Below are 20,322 nucleotides of genomic sequence, written 5' to 3'. Positions count from 1 at the left end.
TACTGGTGGAGGATTGGGTGAAATATTCCTGAAGTTATTTTTTAAGTCTTACAATACCTTTTCCACTTCACATCCACAACCCTGCCCTCCCCCTCCTTCCTTTCCTCTGTTCTTCTCTCCGTTCCCTTCACTCCCTCCAGGACTTTTTGGGTCAGATGTTCTGTACTCTTGGGGAGATTGTTGGATCACCAGCCAGTCGACTGGAGAAACCACTGGGGTGAGTAAGAGTTTCAGCCAATTTTCTCAGTGGCAAAATGCCCACTGACTCCGAATGTGATTGAAGAACACCACACTGTGCTAAGAGGGGAGTTAGGACAAAAAAAAAAAAAAAAAAAAAAACATGTTTTGGACGCCAATACAATTACCTATCTCTGCTCCATTCTCAGGATGGGTCAATATCTTTCAGGGACTGTTCACCCAGATGTCTGGATTAGGTGTCTGCAGATGAATGAAAGGAAAACCTAAGTGACAACAACTTGCATCTTTAAAGCCCAACAGAAAATGGTTCATACAGCTAAATGTTTGTTGTTTAGTAGCCCCTTTTAAAGACATGATTACAGGGAAAACAACTCAAGGCTTTCTCACAAATAGAAAATGAAAACACTGATGGATAAGAGCTAACTCTCGGCACATGAACATGTAGCATCTTGAAATACTAAACAGTATGCACTATACTGACTAAAAAGATGCTACGATTGATTGATGTGATTTGTCTGTTTGATATGGTACAACAAAGGAGTTACATTTGAGCAAATCCATGACTCCTCTTCATTCATTCCTTTCTATAATGCTTTAAATCAGCCCGGAGGAGATTATAGAGATATAATGTTGATAAATTTGGCTTCATTTAGACTGAGAGAATTGTAGAATTAGACTGATGCCGGCTCAAATGTGAGAGTAAAGAAACTGAGTTGGGTACAGAGGAAGGGAGAGAGACAAAACATGTCAAAAGACAGGAGGGCGAGGAGGAGGAGGAGAAGACACGGGGGATTCACAGAGATGTGAGAAAAAGATGTAGATCAGACAAAGAAAGACGGTGGGAGACAACACGTCTTCGGATGTTTTTCACCGATAATTATTGTCATTAAAGAAAAGGGAAAAGTGCAAATCAAAATTACTCAAATTACTGCTCGCCTCCTCAGCTTGTGCTCTCAGTGACGGAGGGAAACGTAGTGTTAATGGGGGATCATGTAATCTGTCTTTCTACATCCATCACCCATCATCATCATCAGGCTGCTGGGCCGCTGGGCAGACCAGGTAGAGTCATTTAAACGCTGTATTCAGTACAATGTGCTGCTTGTGACTTGTGAACGTGTTACCTTGGAGAGTTTAGAGAGGAAACATTTGAATACTAACATTAATGTTTAAAATATGTGAGGTATTATTGCGATTGCTTAAACTGGAGGACAATAGACATTCATGTACTATTCTAGGCTGATTTTGGAGCCAAGGATCCAAGTTTAGAGCTTGTTGATTCATTCATTGGTGGACCGATCAACGTGTAGAATGGCATAAATTACCTCAAGTGTGCAACATACAGTATGAAACTGCCATTTTAGAGAAAAGACTGTAGCCTTCATACAGCAAATCATCATTGTAATAATCAGTCTTGTTTATCACAACTTGGGTCTTCTGTCATAGTTTCTATTTATAATCTTTATGTTTGTCAAAACCTTAAAATGGGTTCATAATTTGATGATTTGGGATTATTTTGTTGATTGGGTTGCAGCAGTTGTTCTTTTCTGTTTCCAGTATACAGTACATGCTGTTTTTTTACTGGAACAGATATGAGCACATGCAACACATCCTTATATCTAAACATCACTTGCCATGATGTACCGCTAAAGAAAATGAGTGAGAGACATAAGGACTCTTTGTTGCCATGGTGACGATATCAAACACATAGTTATCGTGGTGAAATTGTCGCAAATTAGTTAGCATTAGGCACCAGAACTACTTGCAATGTATTATACAGTACACTTAGAGGACTTACACTTTGATTTTATTTGAGTGTAAAATCCATCCATGATATAGTTCCCTTAAAAAATGTAAAAAAAAAAGCTGTGGCCAAGACATGTACACTTCTTACATCAAGCATATAGGGAGAGTCAACAACTCAATGAAAACAGGGCAAAGTCAAACTGTAGCCTCAGATAAACAACCTTTTTCCAGGTGTCATACCAAACATTTGACTTGGTCATCAATCAGCGATGTGCAGATGTATCAGGTCTATACAGTGAGCCAAATGTTCATCGTCATAACACACGGTATCCAAAGATGCCTGTTTCTACCAGCATAGATACCCATGATGATGATGAAGTTGCAAAACTGTTGCATAGCAGTTGTGACAGTGTGAGTGTGTTCATTTTCTTGGTATTCATGTGCTACATTTGCTACTTGTTTAAGATGACTTAAGCTCTGCTAATAAAAGCGTGCCCTGAGCCTCTCCATTGAGAAGACAGAACTTATAATGTTATTACTAGTTCCAAATCAAACCATTTCTTTCTGCACACAGAATTTATGTGCCATGCTCAGAAAAGGAAATTGAACGTTTGCCAAATTATTCATTTTTAATTTGAGGCACTCTGCAGCTGCGAGATAACACTAACTGGTGCCAAAGTGTATTCTTATGACAGCCTTTAATCTTTCTTTTAAGGCTGCAAAATAAAGCTTTCCCTGTGGTGGGAACCTCATCAACCAAAATATTACACAAAAATTCTCTTTCCACTATATTTGGTGTATGTAGGACAAGCCTGCCTCTGAAATGGTCAACAACCACAAAACTAGCATGCAGTCACTCTCGGTTTAGCATGTAGACAGTTCTGGATCATTTCATTTGACATGGTTTCCATATTAATGACAGATGTAATGTACTATGTTTGTTTCATGAATCAGATATTCTGATGCGTTCCATTCACTGCTCTTAAACATCACTTTGATGAGTTAGTGTGTGACTGTGGTGGATGTGTAAAACCGTTTTCTCAAATTCAAACAGAAATTAAGTTCCCAGTGTGAAAACATGCAGAACTGGAGGTTTCACTTAAATTAGGTTCCCAGTGTGAAAACATGCAGAACTGGAGGTTTCACTTAAATTAGGTTCCCAGTGTGAAAACATGCAGAACTGGAGGTTTCACTTAAATTAGGTTCCCAGTGTGAAAACATGCAGAACTGGAGGTTTACTTTGACTTGGAATAAAAGTGTAGATCAACAACTTCTCAAGTCATACTTGAGCAGCTGCGTTTCATCTTCTGTGGGAGAGAGTCATCGAGGTGGAGGAACAGCCAACACACGTGCGCACACACACAGACAGACACACAGACATAGACACACACACACACACACACACACACACACACACACACACACACACACACACACACACACACACACACACACACACACACACACACACACACACACACACACACACACACACACAGCACACCTGGTAGCGGTGCTCCCCAGTAGGATTTGTTTCCATGTTCCAGAGATAATGAAGAGTGATTGATATTCCATTGCTAGAAAATGTCAAAACATGAGCTGTTCTGCGCCGATATAAGAACGTCTGAGAACATTTGTTTGTTTTACTCTGACTCTCTTTTCACCAGAACGAACAAACATTGCAATGGAATTAAATCTTTTTCTGAGACGTAAAGTTCTCCGAGTGTTTCCTTGTACCTAAATGGAAGCATTATATTACAAATAAACAACAACAACCTTTGTTCCTTCAGTACAGTAGAAGAAGAAAATCTACTGGTGTGTATATATGCACACACATATATATATATATATATATATGTATATAATTGCTTGTCTGATTCTTCGCAACACAAGTAGGAGACAGCAGAGAAGAAGCATTCAGTGAATATGTCTACAGTGAACAAGTCAACACATACACTACTATAAAACACAAATTAAGATCACACTTACTTTGTTTGTATTTCTCTGGCTTCACCAAAGTCTTTTTTAAATGAGTGGGACCCTCAAGACATTTTCATCATAGTTTTATAGTAAGAGATGCTAAAAATGCCAAAATCACTGTCAAGCACTCAACAGTATCCTGCATGTTAAATGATTTTGTAGCTTCTTGTTTGTAGAGTTTTTTTTTTATTCTGGTATCACAATCTTGAGGATGACTTGTATTGTAAGGCACACACAGTAATTAACATTTACAAAGACTGACAAGGGCTTCTTGTCAAGTCTTTGTTTAGTGTGCAGTATTATTTACAGATCCCCTTAAAGGCCACGCAAACACACATGAAACACAAAAGCCATGTAAACACAGGGACCAGGGGGATCTCGGATTCATTTCATGTACATGGCACAATATGTTTACACAACTATGAAAGCAGAATATGACCAGGCATGCTCACAGCTGTGCATGTGTAAACTCTCTCTGTCTCTCCTGTCATGAACAAATTATTTTCCTTTTGATGAAGTCGGTCAAACCAGATGACATTCTTTGGATCAATGAGACAGTCTTCTACCGAGACAAGTTGCGTTTCATTTGGATCCAGCTCTTAATCACTATTTTAACACAACTCTTGCTTTTACTTGAAAAAATGGCAGAGTAAGCACCCACACCAAACTATTCAGTAGCTTTCACTGTAGCACAAGACAAGTTATAATGAGAAAATTCGGGGGTTTTTGTTGGAAGGCCCTGTTTTGTCAATTGGTGCCACGGGTCAGGAAGCAAATGTGATTATTACCAGAAATATTTCTCTGTGGTAGAAATCCGACTATAAATAAATCTAGGAGAAAATATAAGACTGGTGAAACACTGCAGACCACTCTGAGATATCTCTGTGAACCCGCCCCCCCCTGGTATTTTGTATGCTGGTTCACTGGAATGACCTTTGAGACACCAACTGAGCTATAATGAAGATCAATCACACCTGAATTTCTCCTCTTATGACAAATCAAAATGTCTTCTGTTAGACAGGTCGATTACAGGACAACTTGATCTCATGCTTTCCCACTAGCGGTGTCCCAGGAATGAACAGGTGACACTGGGAGAAATTGAATTTCACCATCACTTGCAGTTCAGATTTACAAGTCAGACGTGTCATAATGTGAACAGGAGCTATGTAAAACATGATTTTCGTAAAAGAAATTGACAAGTAAAGTATTACTGGGACATTAACTATTGTTGTTCAGTGTTTAAACATTATAGCTTTGATACTTAAAAGTCCAGCGAAACCAAGTGGTCCATCTGACCTGCGAACAACGTGAGTCGAATTAGAGTCCTCAGAAACATTAACTAACTCGTCTCATTCATTCTGCAGGTGGACTGTAGTGCAACCATGACTAACATCCTTTAATGTCATGCTGAGTATTTCATTGACTGAAAAAAAAAAAAGTTATTGAAATGACCACAACTGATTCTTCACACCCTGATCGGTAATTATTAGGTTTATAGTTTCACGCTTATCTATAGCTTTACAACATAAATGTGTGGGATTAGCATTTCAGACCAACAGATCTTTTTTATGGCAGAAACTTTTCATTGTCTTAGCAGGAAAAAGCACAGCTATTAAAACAATTACTCCATCCATCTAGTTTCAGAGTCCTGCATTCTGTGTGTGGGCTATTTAGCAGAGTATTTAATGAAATAGAGCGATACATTAATGTTACTACCAACCCTGGTGCATCTGTGTTTGTAATGTTATGATATGTCAACTGTATGCCATCAAAATTATATTGACATTTTATTAAACTTCACCTATGATCCTGTCCAGACAGTATAATTATAATATGATGCTGCTTTTTAAACCTACAAGGATTAGTGTTTATGACTGAATGCAACATGGGCCATTTCCTCAAATGTTAATGAAACTAATTAATTGTGTGTGTGTGTGTGTGTGTGTGTGTGTGTGTGTGTGTGTGTGTGTGTGTGTGTGTGTGTGTGTGTGTGTGTGTGTGTGTGTGTGTGTGTGTGTGTCTGTGTGTCTGTGTGTGTGTCCAATAGAGAGAAAGAAACAGAGAAAAACTGAGCCCATCCGCCACAACAAGACATTTGTTTCATCTGAACATCAAAGGCGCTCTGCTCTTTTATGATTTTTTTTTTTTTTTTTTTTTTTTTTTTTTTTTTTTTTTTTTTTTTTTTTTTTTTTTTTTTTTTTTTTTTTTTTTTTTTTTTTTTTTTTTTTTTTTTTTTTTTTTTTTTTTTTTTTTTTTTTTTTTTTTTTTTTTTTTTTTTTTTTTTTTTTTTTTTTTTTTTTTTTTTTTTTTTTTTTTTTTTTTTTTTTTTTTTTTTTTTTTTTTTTTTTTTTTTTTTTTTTTTTTTTTTTTTTTTTTTTTTTTTTTTTTTTTTTTTTTTTTTTTTTTTTTTTTTTTTTTTTTTTTTTTTTTTTTTTTTTTTTTTTTTTTTTTTTTTTTTTTTTTTTTTTTTTTTTTTTTTTTTTTTTTTTTTTTTTTTTTTTTTTTTTCTTCAGATTTTACAGCGTTGTCTTGCCACTGGCCTAAAATGCATTAAAAGTGAAAGCCGCATGTGGTGCATAATTCACAATGGGTTTCCTGTTTATTTTAATATAATTGAAGAGCACAGTATGTATAATATTGCTAGTGCATTTATGCAAATACCACTTAAGAAACTGATATAAAAAAGAAAAGAAAAACAAATGACACGTGCTGAGAAAATGTGAACTTCTCACTCAAACTTCATTACTCTAAGAAAGATATGCAATTTCAATAATTCATTTACAGCAATATTCTTTTCAGGTGTTATTGTAAAATGAGGATCAAAGCCGCATTTAGAAACATGTTATTCCAATTAACTGCTTTTGTGTGCCTAACTAAAGTATTTTTTAGTCCGAGTACTTAATTTCTTTTCACTGGACACTTCTTTATTTCCTCTTTTTTCATTTTTCAAGATTGACAAATAACTGCTGATGACAGTTTATAGATGCATGCGTTATGGATTAATGGCAATGCAGTATGGTTGCTCTTCTCGGCCTCAGCTTTACACAATGATTGCAAGAAAGAATTGCTGCCATGGCCGTGTCATTGCAGTGGGAGGCCTTTTTGCCAGTGAAATATAGACATCTAGTCAAAATGTGCTTCTTGTTTGCTGGTGTTTTAATTGACACGTCTAAAGACAGGAAGTCCTGACAGGAAACAGCTACACTAAATGTAATAGAAATCAGGCTTGTACACCCTGGTGTTTCTGATTGTACTGACAGTCTTTTAGAATTTTTTTTTTTTTTTGTAAAAATCAAGAGTTTATTTTAGTTTCTCCCTTGTGAGCCATAATTACTTTGAGAGGTTGTTGTTGTTGTTGAGGCTGGTCAGAAATTCCTGTGTGTGTGTGTGTGTGTGTGTGTGTGTGTGTGTGTGTGTGTGTGTGTGTGTGTGTGTGTGTGTGTGTGTGTGTGTGTGTGTGTGTGTGTGTGTGTGTGTGTGTATGAGTGCATGTATCAGAGACGAGGAGTGACAAAATGATTTTCCTGCAGTTTGAATAAACACCAGCTCACTGTGAGAGGGAAACATGAGATATTATACCATCCTCGGAAGTACAGCTTCAATTAGACAAAAGTCCCACAAGAAAATGTAGCATTCTGCTGCTGTTCTGTTCAAGTATGATTGCAAACTTTTTTTTACATAAGCAAGAAATTACTTATTGCACAGGTCCATGTTTTTGCTGTAAGCCTGTTATTACAGAGAACAAAATTGCCAGTCAGTTGTTGATTTGCTGGATGTGGCGGAGAAAAGGTCTGAATGCAAATAAATATATCCTCCTTCCTTTAGAGCAAATAACAAGTAGCGGCACTGCACAATTCTCTATGATTCCATTTGAGAATTTGATATATAAAAAAATTCACAAATCATCTGAAGTCCAGAGGTCATTGATACAATATCATTAGCACTGGTAGTGTGAAATTAAATCCAATGTAACATTGAGAAAAATATTCTGTTTCTGTTTCTGTCTTTGTGTTCCCACGACGACAGAGAGTAACTTATTCAACCTTGCTGAATAAATTTGTTGATGGATTACTAACATTTGGTACAGAAATGCATGATGAATTGTAATCACTCAGGTCAAAGCCTTCATTTATCCACTTCTTTGGTTTAAGACCAAATGTCTGCAAAAGCCTGAACTTGACATTTAGAACGATTTTGGAAATATCAGCATGCCAACAATGCAGGATGGTGTACATGGTAAACAATAAACATACTTGTGTTATAGCAATGTCATTGTGAGCATGTTAGCATGCTGATGTTAATAGTTGTGCCGGGTTCATTTTACTGTCTGCCAGTAATTTTGGTAAAAATGTGGATCATTTTACAGTGATTCTCAGAGCAACCCATGTGATCCTAAATTTAGTTTCTTCACACATTGTGTCTCATGTCTAAACTCTAAAAACTAACACCTTAAAGGGGTGTTGTTACAATTATACAACACCAGTTGGGTCATATTTCACCATTTCTTCTCAGTTGTCGAAAGCCCATTTTGAACTATACTTATCACAAGCTAAAATAATACTTAATGACAGTCAGCTACAAACCCAGATGATGCAATACAGCATTAAAACAATCAGACGAAGAAGATAACATAAAGATAAAAAAAAAAAAGATAAAAGGCACAAAATGTATCATATCACATAATGTAAAGACATACTCAACCCACCGTTAGCTTTGAATTACACACAAAGTGCCATTATACGGAATAACACCGCACGGGTCAATATTACTATCTGCTAAACGTCTCACTAATTCACAGGATTCTACATTAACACTATGCATGCTATGCTCATACACCAAAGTAAGAAACTACCATAAAAACCACACCATACTACAATAAAGCCAAGGTGAGAGTGTGCAGTATCTCACTGGCGTTATCAAATAGGCACCTCACGTCACTGGTGTTTTGTGGAGTTCGGCCAATGTTACCTTTGCTTAAAGCCACAAGATCATACCTGCTTACAGTTACAACCTAACTTCATCAAAACTAGGCAAGCTCAAGCACCAACCTCAAACCTTCCATAAAAAATGTTATAAGTGAAAATAATGTATGAAATCAATGGCAAAGCAATGCAAAGACTGAGAATATTGTTTTTGTTTTTGTTTATGTTTTGGATTCAGACTTTTTTCATGGCCCTACGTGCACCTGCACAGTTGGAGACATCCTGGAGCCGACCATAACCAGCGTTTATGTTCTGTAGGGATCTGTTTTCAACCGGTGCCCACAGAGCAACTCCGCTGCAGCAGATGGAGGTTGAATGGGCTGACTCAGGGGCACACTGAGGACAGACATGAAGGCGGAATTACTGTTATTCACTTCAGTTTTCCTTCACTGCACCACTCAAACTCAAACATTCACACTGCCAGTTTGCTTTTCTCTGACATTCTGTCTGCTGCACTCAGATCCGTCATTCTACTATTGTTGTCGTTTTCATGTTTTTGGGGTTTTTAGACAATATTCTATGTTAATGGTACTGAAACACCCACTAATCGGTAGCTCTGCAGAATACACAGTAAACTCCAAAGAGAATGGATGCCATGTTATTTGGGACCACAGTGGATCGAGAGATCCAGGACAAGAAGAGCGATAAGTGCAACATTGATTAAGAGCAAACGAAATATATCGGAAAAAGGTTGCGGGGGTGACGAGTGGAAGGTGTGTTTAAGCATGCGTGGCCTTTTACCGCTTTGATATTCCCTGAATGTCAGAGTAGATTACCACAGCAGAGTAGTGAAATGTGGGGACATTATTTGTGAATGTCAATAGAAGCATGTGTGCAAAGACAGCACACCCAGCTGAGTACAATGACAAACCAAGCACGACACCACAGCCACCCCACTCTGCAACTGTTAGTTCCAGGCACTCCTGGATGAAGTGACAGCTACTGAAGGATATTTGCAACTATGATAACTTTTGAGACTGCACCAAGATTATGGCTTTAATTATTGCACGTAGAACGGTTACTGAGAGCTGACTGTTGTGCTTCAAGAGATTTGAAACACATTCAATCTCTTTCAGCTTACAAAGAGTATCTAAACATGCAGATTGGCTTTCCAAACGCTGCCTCTGATATTGTTGCCAAGAGAATGGCGGTGAATGGAGGATTAGCTGCGGTCGTCTAAGCACGACGACTTCTCTAAAGCTCAACAGGCATATTTCTTTACAAAAATAATAGTCTTGGTTACTCGTAAGTCACAGACCTCTCTGGCAACCGTTTCTGTTTGGATGATTTCTTTGGCAGAAAGTAGCCCCGACTACAAATGTAATAAACAAGAATGCATCACCTCTACTGTTTGCAACTTCATAATTTTCCTCTACTGGTTTTAGTAGTTACAGAGTTACAGAGATGGAAACCATAAAACCACAACACCAACAATATCTACATGGCTGGATAACACCGTGTCAGCTTCAGTTCAGACACTTTGGAGTTCAAGATAAATCCTATATACTGAGTTCTAATAATTCATACTCAATCCAAGTAAAAGCCATAAATCCCAGACTCCCAGAGATGGCTGCATTTGATGCGACAGTGTATATCGGTGTATTAGCAGTGGATTCTAGGTTAATTTTGTGTATTAGCATTAAATATAAAAGATGTCATCTGATAAACAGTGTGTGGCCACTTTCTTATACTGTACTGTAATCAATGTTTAAAATTTTAAGGCATGTTTGCAACCAATCAAGCCTTTGCTACACAAATCCATTAGGACTGCAAGGTAAATGCAATAAACTAAAACCATTTCAACACACTGTCTTCAGTTCTCAGGAAACTTTTTCCAATCTCACTTTTTTCAACAAAAACTATTTTTCTCCTGACAAACTGTTCCACAGTCCTCCAGGCAATCAAAAATATCTCCTCTTACCCTTTATACTGAGAGCTCAATTCACCTATGAAACAGCAAAAGAAGAAAGTATAACATATTCTGAATACTAAATTGTGGGCTGCTAACATAATTGTGAAATATGCGCCATCCTGAGCTGCAGAAAAGCCACACTGGGCTGTAAATATGGCCTGAAGCTAGGCCTCAGTCCTTCAGTGTAGTGCTGCTGCCTGTGACAGAGGTGCTGAACAGTGAAAATTAGGATCTCAAATCCCTGCAAACATTGTTATTTAACAGACAGGTCTGAGGGGGGATGCATCAGACTCAGTGATGAAGTAACACCTTTCTGGTAAAAAATTACAGCACTACTGTATGTTATGTTTTTCAGTTTTCCTGATGTCACCCAAGTACCCCAGGAATCCTTGTGCTCCTTAAATTATTTACCATCGCTAAAAACAGGGTTGGATCATGTCACCTCGGGCCTCTTCTCAGACCCAATTTTAACTTCCAGAGATCAATTTACACCAATCAGATCAATGGATGCTACTGGCTTTATTCCCATTTTAACAGAATTGATTTATGAATTCTTGGAGGACACACTGAACACACTGAATACTCTCAGATCCAGTTTAGTAATAGCTGGGAATTTTTAGCCTGTTGTTTTTCTCTCCGACGCCTGTCAGCAAAACACTCGTCACGCTTCATTATTCATATGGATGGAGTCCTGACGCTATTAGCTGCAGATTTGAATCCCACTCTGCCACTGTTAGCTGTCCTGCCGGGTGGTTGGGACTTCAGTGCCTTGCTCAGGAGCAGCTAGGCGATCCTCGTCCACAGTCGTCTGGCAGGAATCGATCCTCCCTGCAGGTCAGGTGTCTGTCTGACAATTCATACTCATCTTTTTACATTTTCTGTTTCTCACCTCACTTCTCTCTCCATTTCCCCATCACCTCAGCGCCTGTCATAAAACAACACATCTCTTTCTGTTGGTATGGCTACCAGCTCTTCCTAACCCACGCTTCCAGTGAGCCGTGCTCCACTGTGCCTCCTCATTACCTATCTAGGATATGCAGATGCACACGAACACATGCCACGGGAAAAGAAAAAATAGATTCTGTAGAAGCTCCACATGGTGTCTTCTCCGGCTGACATATTTGTGTGATAAGACTCTAATACATTTTTGGCTCCTCTGGGGAAAAAAATAAAAAATGGCATTTTGTTCTGTTAACGAGAATTGAATTTTCAGCTTTGTGAACGCTGGGTTTTATTTTCTTGGCTGACTTGGTGGTGAAAATATTTTCCTTGTAACTGGTGCAGGTGTAGTTTTAAAGGGCAGATCTGGTGGAGCTTTATGCTGGTCATGCTTTGAAACTAGTTTTATCACATCGACTGGGCAGAGTTTAGAGGAAGTGACCATGGAGAAAGACAAAGTTTTGTTTTTCACGGGTTTTGTCAGTAAAAAGCAGTGATCCAACTAGTGTACCATCATATTTATATATGTCTATTCCAAGTGTAACAGTCCTTCCTCCGATGTCGTTAACATCAGGTGTTTTTTAAGAAACATCTTACACTTTGCTAAATTTCTAACACAGAGAGCTGTCAGTAAATATTCACACGATGTACCTTCCAGGTGTAACTGCTGTGTAGCTCCATGAACCAGCATTCCTATATACATGTATGACCTGTTTACAGTTAAGAAAGCATATATGGTCATCATATTGAACTTTAAGTAACACTTTATACACCATATCTCAAATGACAAAATGTTATGCCAAAAAAGTTCAGCTAAATAAGTGACAATGCAACAAACATATTTCATAATTTATATGTATAACACAAAATCATGCCTACATTTATATAAAACGTAAATTTGATTTAACAGTGTTATACCTAGATGTTTTCTTCTGGATTGTGATGATGCAGTGACTCCCTCTATACATAATTGATTGCTTTTGATTAGAGAACCCTGACGTTTCCTAGCAACAGCTTTACACATTACAAAAGTCGACACAAGCTCAGACTTTCCTTTGCTAGATTTCAGGTTTTTGTGGTGCAATTTCATTTAGTGAATCACTAATTGGATATATTTGAAACAAAAACCTCTGAACTGCTGCCCACAGTCAAGTTTGTTCATGAAGGTCTGCGGTTGCCCTCGGTGACACAGCTGTTTCTTCGTGCTGGAGACCAATCGAAGCTTTATAGTCCAAATTCATCCCTGAAAAACAGCGAGAAAGACCACAAAAATGGCCAAAAGCATCAGTTGTACTTTTTGGTGTAGCTTTTGTAAGGACAAAAGTAACAACTTTATAATCAATATATTTCTTTAATTTCAGTGAAGCTGGAAAGATTAGCTATCTTATGTTGACAAAGAGTGAAGTCAGTGGGACAGACTGGTTAATAAATGGTAAAAATCCTCACTAGCGTACAAGAAAATTGTAATTCTTTCCTGATTATCAGGTTATGTGCAATTTATAAACTAGACTAGAGAGCTAAAATCTGCATGTACACACACTCCCTGTTACCACAAAGAAACACATGACCAAATTTAAGGAAAAATCCAAACAGGAATACCAGATGAGTAAATGTGAGCACCAGTATGCATACAAAGACATCCCCTTGATAAGGACTTATCCCCCAAATTGTCTAAAGACACACAGAACCATCCGTCTGTGTTTTCCTCCTTGGGAAGGTTTGCTAATGGAGGTCTGGTACAGTGGACTGATAAAGCTGTCACACCGCCTCCCTCTCTGCTTCGTTCTTTCTCCAACACTGATAAATCAAGTGTCTCCAATGGCATCATGTCCACAAAGAGACTTCTGTCTACTAACAGATGTGTTCACACAAGTGCACACAACACACACGCGCGCGCGCGCACACACACACACACACACACACACACACACACACACACACACACACACACACACACACACACACACACACACACACACACACACACACACACACACACACACACACACATCACAGACAAATACATTAGGTCCATGTGCCTCTGCTCGGGCTCTAAGAGTGGCTATTCATAGCTTCTTAACACAATCTCCTCACCTATCAATCTGTCCTGTATCTTATATTCTCTCTCTCTCTCTCTCTCTCTCTCTCTCTCTCTCTCTCACACACTCCCACACACTCTCACACACACTCAGGCACGCACACACACACGGACACGGACACGGACACACTTGTCTTCATCTTGCATTAGACTACATCCTTCTCCAGTGGCAGTGCTTTGCTCGATCTCTGGGGAAGCCTTTTGGCGGCCCGGGTCGCTGTCACGGGAGTATTACCTGCTCTGGGAATTACTGCACTGCACATGTAGGTTTCCCTTGAGACAAAGATCATACAATAAAACATAAATTATAGGACTTATTTCCTTTGGGGGGTCGGTTTGAGTGGTCAGAAAAGAGTAATGGCTGCTGGTGTAATTACAACTAGAGGGCTTCTTTTCCACACGAGTACCCCGCCTCTTCCTCCTCTCCTCACCCTCAGTCTGTCTCTCTTTAAGGTCTGGGCCGAGGTGAAGCTGGTGTTTCCTTTGTTCTACGACTGCAGCTGCTGCTCTGTCTTCTGGGAGATGTACATTGAATAGAGCTGGAGCAGATCTTTGGTAGAGGGGAAAAGGGGCTACAGAAATCTCTTTGCAATCGGGTCACAAAGTTCTGTTCGGAGCAACTGTGGTAGCAAATTGCTGGATTAAAGCTAGAAAGGTGTTGCAAGTCTCTTTATGGATGTGAAAGATACAATAGGAGTTCTGTAAGTTTGGTGCAGCGATTCAGGGCTTATAAAACTAAATTTTGCTCCCACAATATGGGTGCAAAGACTAGAATCAACTGTCCGTTCACTAAACCCTTCCTCCTACAAGCATAATCACCACTTGGCAAATGTTAGTGCCGCAGGCCTGTAAAATTTTGCGCTAAGAGTTACAGAAATATACCAGCATGCTGTTAGACTCAGTAACTGACGCCATACACATATGAAGCGACAACGATCCACCCGCAAAAAAGTAATCAAAATCACCATTGTTGTATGACTTTGGATATCTCAAAAATAAACATGGGGATGTCCTCGAGGATGGATATCCAGTTTGGAAAAAATGTGCACACAAAGTGTGTACCAGAGGAGGAAACACATCAAACACATCTGTGAGAACGCCATCCCTCTGCACAGATCAAACTATGTGTCCCATTTATAACTTAAATCCACAACGAAAAAATGTGTGAACGTTTAAACATCAATCATAAATAAAATGCGCTTTCAAAGTAATTCTAAATTAAAATAATCATTAGGTGCAGTTGGATGCAAAAGAACCACATTAACTACAACATAAAAATCCTGCTTTTGATTTTGATTTGTTTCCAAAAGGGAGACTTTTTTTTAAAATTAATTTTCTGCGATGGTTTGCTATAACAAACACACCCCCATCATTTAAGGAGTTCTTGATAAACACCGTGGCAGAGAAATAAATGGATTAACCTGTGTTCATCTGCTCTAATGTAAACTGCACTCACTGGAGCGTAGCTAAATTGCTACTTCCATTAGTGGGCTACAGATGAGATATTTAAGGCCCCATTCACAACATCCATCGTGTGGTGTTTCCTCAGTGTGTGGAAGCCAGACCTGCATATGTTAAGCTGACCCTTTTAAATGTTACAAGTTAGCTGTTAACATTACAAAATCAGCTGCTGAGGGAGTGTTGTTCCAAGTAATTGTACTTTCGTTAGCTGCAGCTGATCAAATCTGTTAGAAACAGTTGTCGTTTTAACTGGTTCAATTTAAAGGTCGTTGGCTGGAAATGATGAGCCTGTTTTTTCGACTGCTTTGTGAAATCACTGGAGCCATCGTAGAATGAAAAATGCTACTGTTATTGTTATTGAGCTGCATTATGTTTATGCGAGATTGGAAATCAGTAGCTAAGGCGGATGGGGCTCAGCCAAGAGTCAGCCACAGGACCAGAAGGCTTGTCCACTCTCTTTCATCTAACAGCAGCGTGACTTTATTATTTGTGTCTGTCACAGGCCACCGTAGCCTTAAGCTGTCCAGGAAGCTGTGCACAAAGATTCTTAGAAATGTTACTGATTGTTTCATTAATTCGTTGCTGTCATTCTGGTCTTTGAAGTGCAAAGAAACCAGCATCTCCTTAAAGAAAGGAAGAAGAAGGGAGAAAGAAAAGAGGATATAAATATTTTCCAGCAACCCCCTACAGTTCCTGCTTCACAACTGACAGAGAAGTCTTTGATGCCGTGATGAAAAGTGACGGATGTAGTGCGCGCGGCAGCTTGTGTTTGCGGGGCTAGGTGAAGTGAAACGGATAGTTCAGGGGTACTGAGCTGCATAGAAATGTGCTCACGAGAGGGGGAGTTCGCCCGGCAGGAAAACCACCAGACTGTTCCAGGAGCCTCTCTGATAGCTAAGACCTGCATCGAAGGGGAAAAGGTTTGAACAAAGCTTTGCAGAGGCTCATATTAAAAGCCATGTGCAACTACCTGATGCACCAGCTGATAATAATACATTTTATGGCTTTGAAAAAAATAAACATTAGCAAAAAGAAAATACCTCTTGATGGACTGACCGATACAGTCCATTAACAAGGCGCAGTCCCCAAGATGGAGGTTTGATATTTCTTTCATCGCCTCGCTGCTGTTAGTGAGGAACAGAGACGACTGCTCGGCTCAGTTTTCTGCAGCATTAACACTGAACATGGTGATGTAATAAATGTGTTGTTTTTTTTACTTGTGAGACTGTAATTTTAATCAAGCTCAATAAATTTCTCTCACATTGTAAAGAGGGTATATGCTGCCATGTAAGGGCATCACACCACCAGAGGTTAATTTTTTTTTAGTGTTCTGGTAACCCATGTTTTAACCTTTTCTTTCTTACTTCCTTGTCTTAATGACTTTCTCACCCTACCCTCCCCTGTGTAGCTGGATTTTATTTTCAAATCTGACAAATTTAGCAAATGTGTGAATATTTTGATACATATAAGCTACTGTATACGGGGGAGTGTGACTGCAGGTCTCAGATTGTATCTTTAAAATCAAAACACACACTAAATTAAAAAGAAAAAAAAGACCTCGGGGCAATTGTTTATATTTCAGAAGAGGATAAAAGAATGATTCAGAATGTGAAAGTAAATGAAGGGAGCATGATAAGAAGAAAACAATAGAGCATTCAATCTACAAAGATAACAAGGATAATGATAGTGTTCTGACTGGTTGCTCAGTTTAATTTATTTTCTTGCCCCACAGTTTGATTCATTTATCTCGATGCAGAATTCTCTGATCTCATTTAAAGGAAGTAACCCTAATAACAAGATGTATGTTTTCCTCTCAGAACTACAAAACTTCAGGAGGTGTGACTCTATAGTTTGCTGGTTACATCTACTCACAAATAAACTATTTATCAAATGTTAATACACAACATTGGAGAAAACTATGAATTTTTTTGGACAGAATATCTTTTCCAGATTAGCAGTGATACGGATTGAGCAAAGCCTATTTGCTGTATTACGAGATTTAGAATGATTCTGTGTTTTAGAACCTTAATTAATGGCTTGAATGATACTTTCTACATCTGCATAGCAGCGCACATCCAGTTGTTCATCCTTCATGTAAATGTTGTCATCTTCCCATGTTTGAGGATCAGTGTGATCTGTTTACATAGTGCTCTGTAACCATACATGCTTTCTGAACGACTGAGGACACCAGCATATGAATACAATAGGGCCTGATTACACCACGACGATACCGGGGGCAACAATTAGCCGAAGGCCCACATAGGCCACCTGTTTGTGGTCATTTGAATAGTATAGTGGTGCCCATTCCCAAACAAATAGAAAATTAATCAAATTACCACAAATGTAACCAGTGCTGCACGTGTTGCCTTTGTGGACCCTGAGGCCACGCAGCTCATTGGCAGAGCATTATGAGCATCTGCATCCCTTTGGGTTTCTACGATACTTCAAGCAGGCTTTTAGATTTTAATAAGAACCAAGGGGCAGGGTGTGAGTGGATGTGTTGCCAGAGGTACTGTTGGGATGACATACCGGGGTTCCCACTCCATGTCAAATGTCTGATTCCCTGACTTTCACTGACTAAAAAGTTGAAACTCCACTCTGATAATGAACAGAAAAACAGGCTGCTGTTGTGCTGAGCAGACAAGAAACAGCCACATTATTTTATTCACATCAATTTAAAAACTCACAAGGCGTTTTCAAAACTTTCCATTGCTTAAACCTACTGCACAATTATGATCACACTGACCCTTGTGCAATTTTTTTTTCAAATGGGACCGTGAAGAAGCCAGCATGCTTCTTACCATTGGCGTGGCAGCAAAGGGCTCTCTCTCATATTTAATAGATCTATAGTAGTTTTTCCAACTTTACAATGAGCTTTTCTGTCGCCTATTTTTAATCACCCAGTCTTTATAGTCTTCATTTTGTAGGCCAACGCTCTTGAAATTCACATTTTCCTGTATATTTGCCTTCCTAAGCAGGTACAGGACAAAGCATATCTTTACTGAAGTGTTTGCCACTTGTTGGCTAAAGAAAAGAGGATTAAACCGATCAGGCAGTACGGGAAACACGTGAAATAACACAATTTAAAAAAGACTACATGGAAAATATTATATTTTGCTAAACGCCAACTAAAATTTAGACATGTAAATCAAATTCCCTGATATTCCATGACTCAGACCAAAACGCAGGATGAGGCAAGCACTGATTTTTTTTATGTGACCCCTACCTCCACTGTGTCAGAGTAGTGTGCCAGTGTCTCACTGAAATGCATGATGGGACTTGTTTTCTTTCACGCAGCACTTTTGTCAGTCAGCACACTGATACACTGTGTTCCCCCTGGCTGGCAGGACCCTAAAGCAGGTCAGATAAATCTTGCAGACCCATTCAGGCTAAAGGACAAACAGGTTTTTACCTGCACTGTTGCTTTGGTGTGAAAAGGGGTATTTGTTGTCTGGATCAGAGCTCATCCAGTATTGATATCCTTGTGTCTAATAACTCGGAGCAAGACTCCATTTCCTCTTTCAGCAGGCAGCAATTGATCACGTCTATCTTTCTCTCTCTGTCTCTGAGCTGAGCCATCTGTTAGGGAAACAATTTTTCTGTCATTGTGGATTCAATAGGAGCCATCAGTCAACCTGACAAATGACACTTCCTTGCATTAAATTAACAATTTCAGGAATGCTGTGGAGGATTAACTATTTTAACAGGTTGCAGTGTACTCCACACTTCAACCTTGCAGTCATCTGGTTGGAAATCAACAGACTGATACACATGAGCACACTCCTCCTGCACTGAGCGCAGCCTGTTTAAACATTTGGAGACAGCTATTTTGGCAAATAGCATTGATTTTCCTCCAAAACGAATTAGTGGACTCAGCAGCATCGATGGAAAACAAAGCATTACAGAGATTGGCTGCCATTGTTACGATGCTAATTGCCTGAGGTGTCATTTGTTCCCCAACTGAAACAGGAAAAAAAAAAAAAAAAAAGGCATTTCTTTTTCCACCTCCTGTGTTTGTGGTTATAAACAAAGAAGAATAAGAAGAGAGTCAGAGAAAACACATGTAGTGAAATTTGTCAGGCCTGTTTAATGTGCTCATGTTTTGGTATCGACTTCTTGTCATCACACTTTTCCTCATTTGGTTTGCTTTTGAAACCACATTTACAGATGTTTGCTTTAATAGCCTCTACCCTTACGAGATGAAAGGCTTTGGAGGGAAATGCAATATTACCCACATACTGAATAATAGGACACATTAATCAAGTGCCAATGGCCCTAATTACCGCATATCTGTCTGTAACTGCCTTTGTTTCCAGGTGTGAACAAGCCTCACTGTAAAAGACAGCTCCACTACCTTTAAAGTGATGGCAGAGTTGTCCTTTGATGCAGTACGGGCTTCATTTGAAGCGTGATGGGTGCTGGGTCACTTGTTCTTTTTTCAGGCAGAAGTAGAACAGAGAAACTGCAGCACGCCTTTTCAGTTTATTTCTTTGCTTTCTTGGGGGTTGCTCACTCTTCCCCTTTTCTATTTGATTAATGGCACCATCTTTCCAGTGGCGATTGTAATAAAGTCAAATGAGGTCTCGAATGGCTGAGGCTTTGTAGAATCAGCAGTGGGTAATTGAGGGGGTGGATGTCTCAGGTGGGGCTCCGTGTCCTTACAGGAATTAAATAGTGTTTCACTTTTTCCCTTCGGCAGAGTATAGTGTAGACAGTAATTGCGTTACAGCAATGCTGCACATTGTTGTATGTTTGGACGGTTGTGTTCATGTTCTGTAGTAAAGTTTACAAAGCTGGTGGTGTGGAAGAAACATCCTTCATCATCCCTGAGTGCATCACAGTGTGCTCACTTTGTCTCCTGAATGAGACAGTATCAGAGTGATAATTAAAACTCAGAGCATTTCCTCTAACCAGCAATGAGGCTGCTTTGTCAGAGAGACATGTTTGTGTTCCCATGTTGAGGAATTTGCAGAGAAATCCTCCCTGAATCCTGGTAATCCTCCGTATCT

At 39.0% G+C, this 20,322-nt stretch overlaps 1 protein-coding gene across 2 annotated transcripts in view; it reads left to right on the top strand.

Annotated features, from left to right (window-relative positions):
* cpne5b (copine Vb) overlaps positions 1-20,322 on the top strand; it is a 122,100-nt gene that overhangs the window by 39,904 nt on the left and 61,874 nt on the right. For both annotated transcript variants that reach the window (XM_069710501.1, XM_069710492.1), the window contains one exon: positions 141-217. In XM_069710501.1, coding sequence (XP_069566602.1) covers positions 141-217 — 77 coding nt within the window. The remainder of the gene's footprint in view (positions 1-140; positions 218-20,322) is intronic.

The sequence above is a fragment of the Brachyistius frenatus genome, unplaced genomic scaffold (assembly GCF_029030835.1).
Source record: "Brachyistius frenatus isolate BFR_SWC_R1_liver_20210118 unplaced genomic scaffold, ASM2903083v1 Contig_4, whole genome shotgun sequence".
NCBI lineage: Eukaryota > Metazoa > Chordata > Actinopteri > Embiotocidae > Brachyistius > Brachyistius frenatus.
This window is presented reverse-complemented; position numbering and strand designations above follow the sequence as displayed.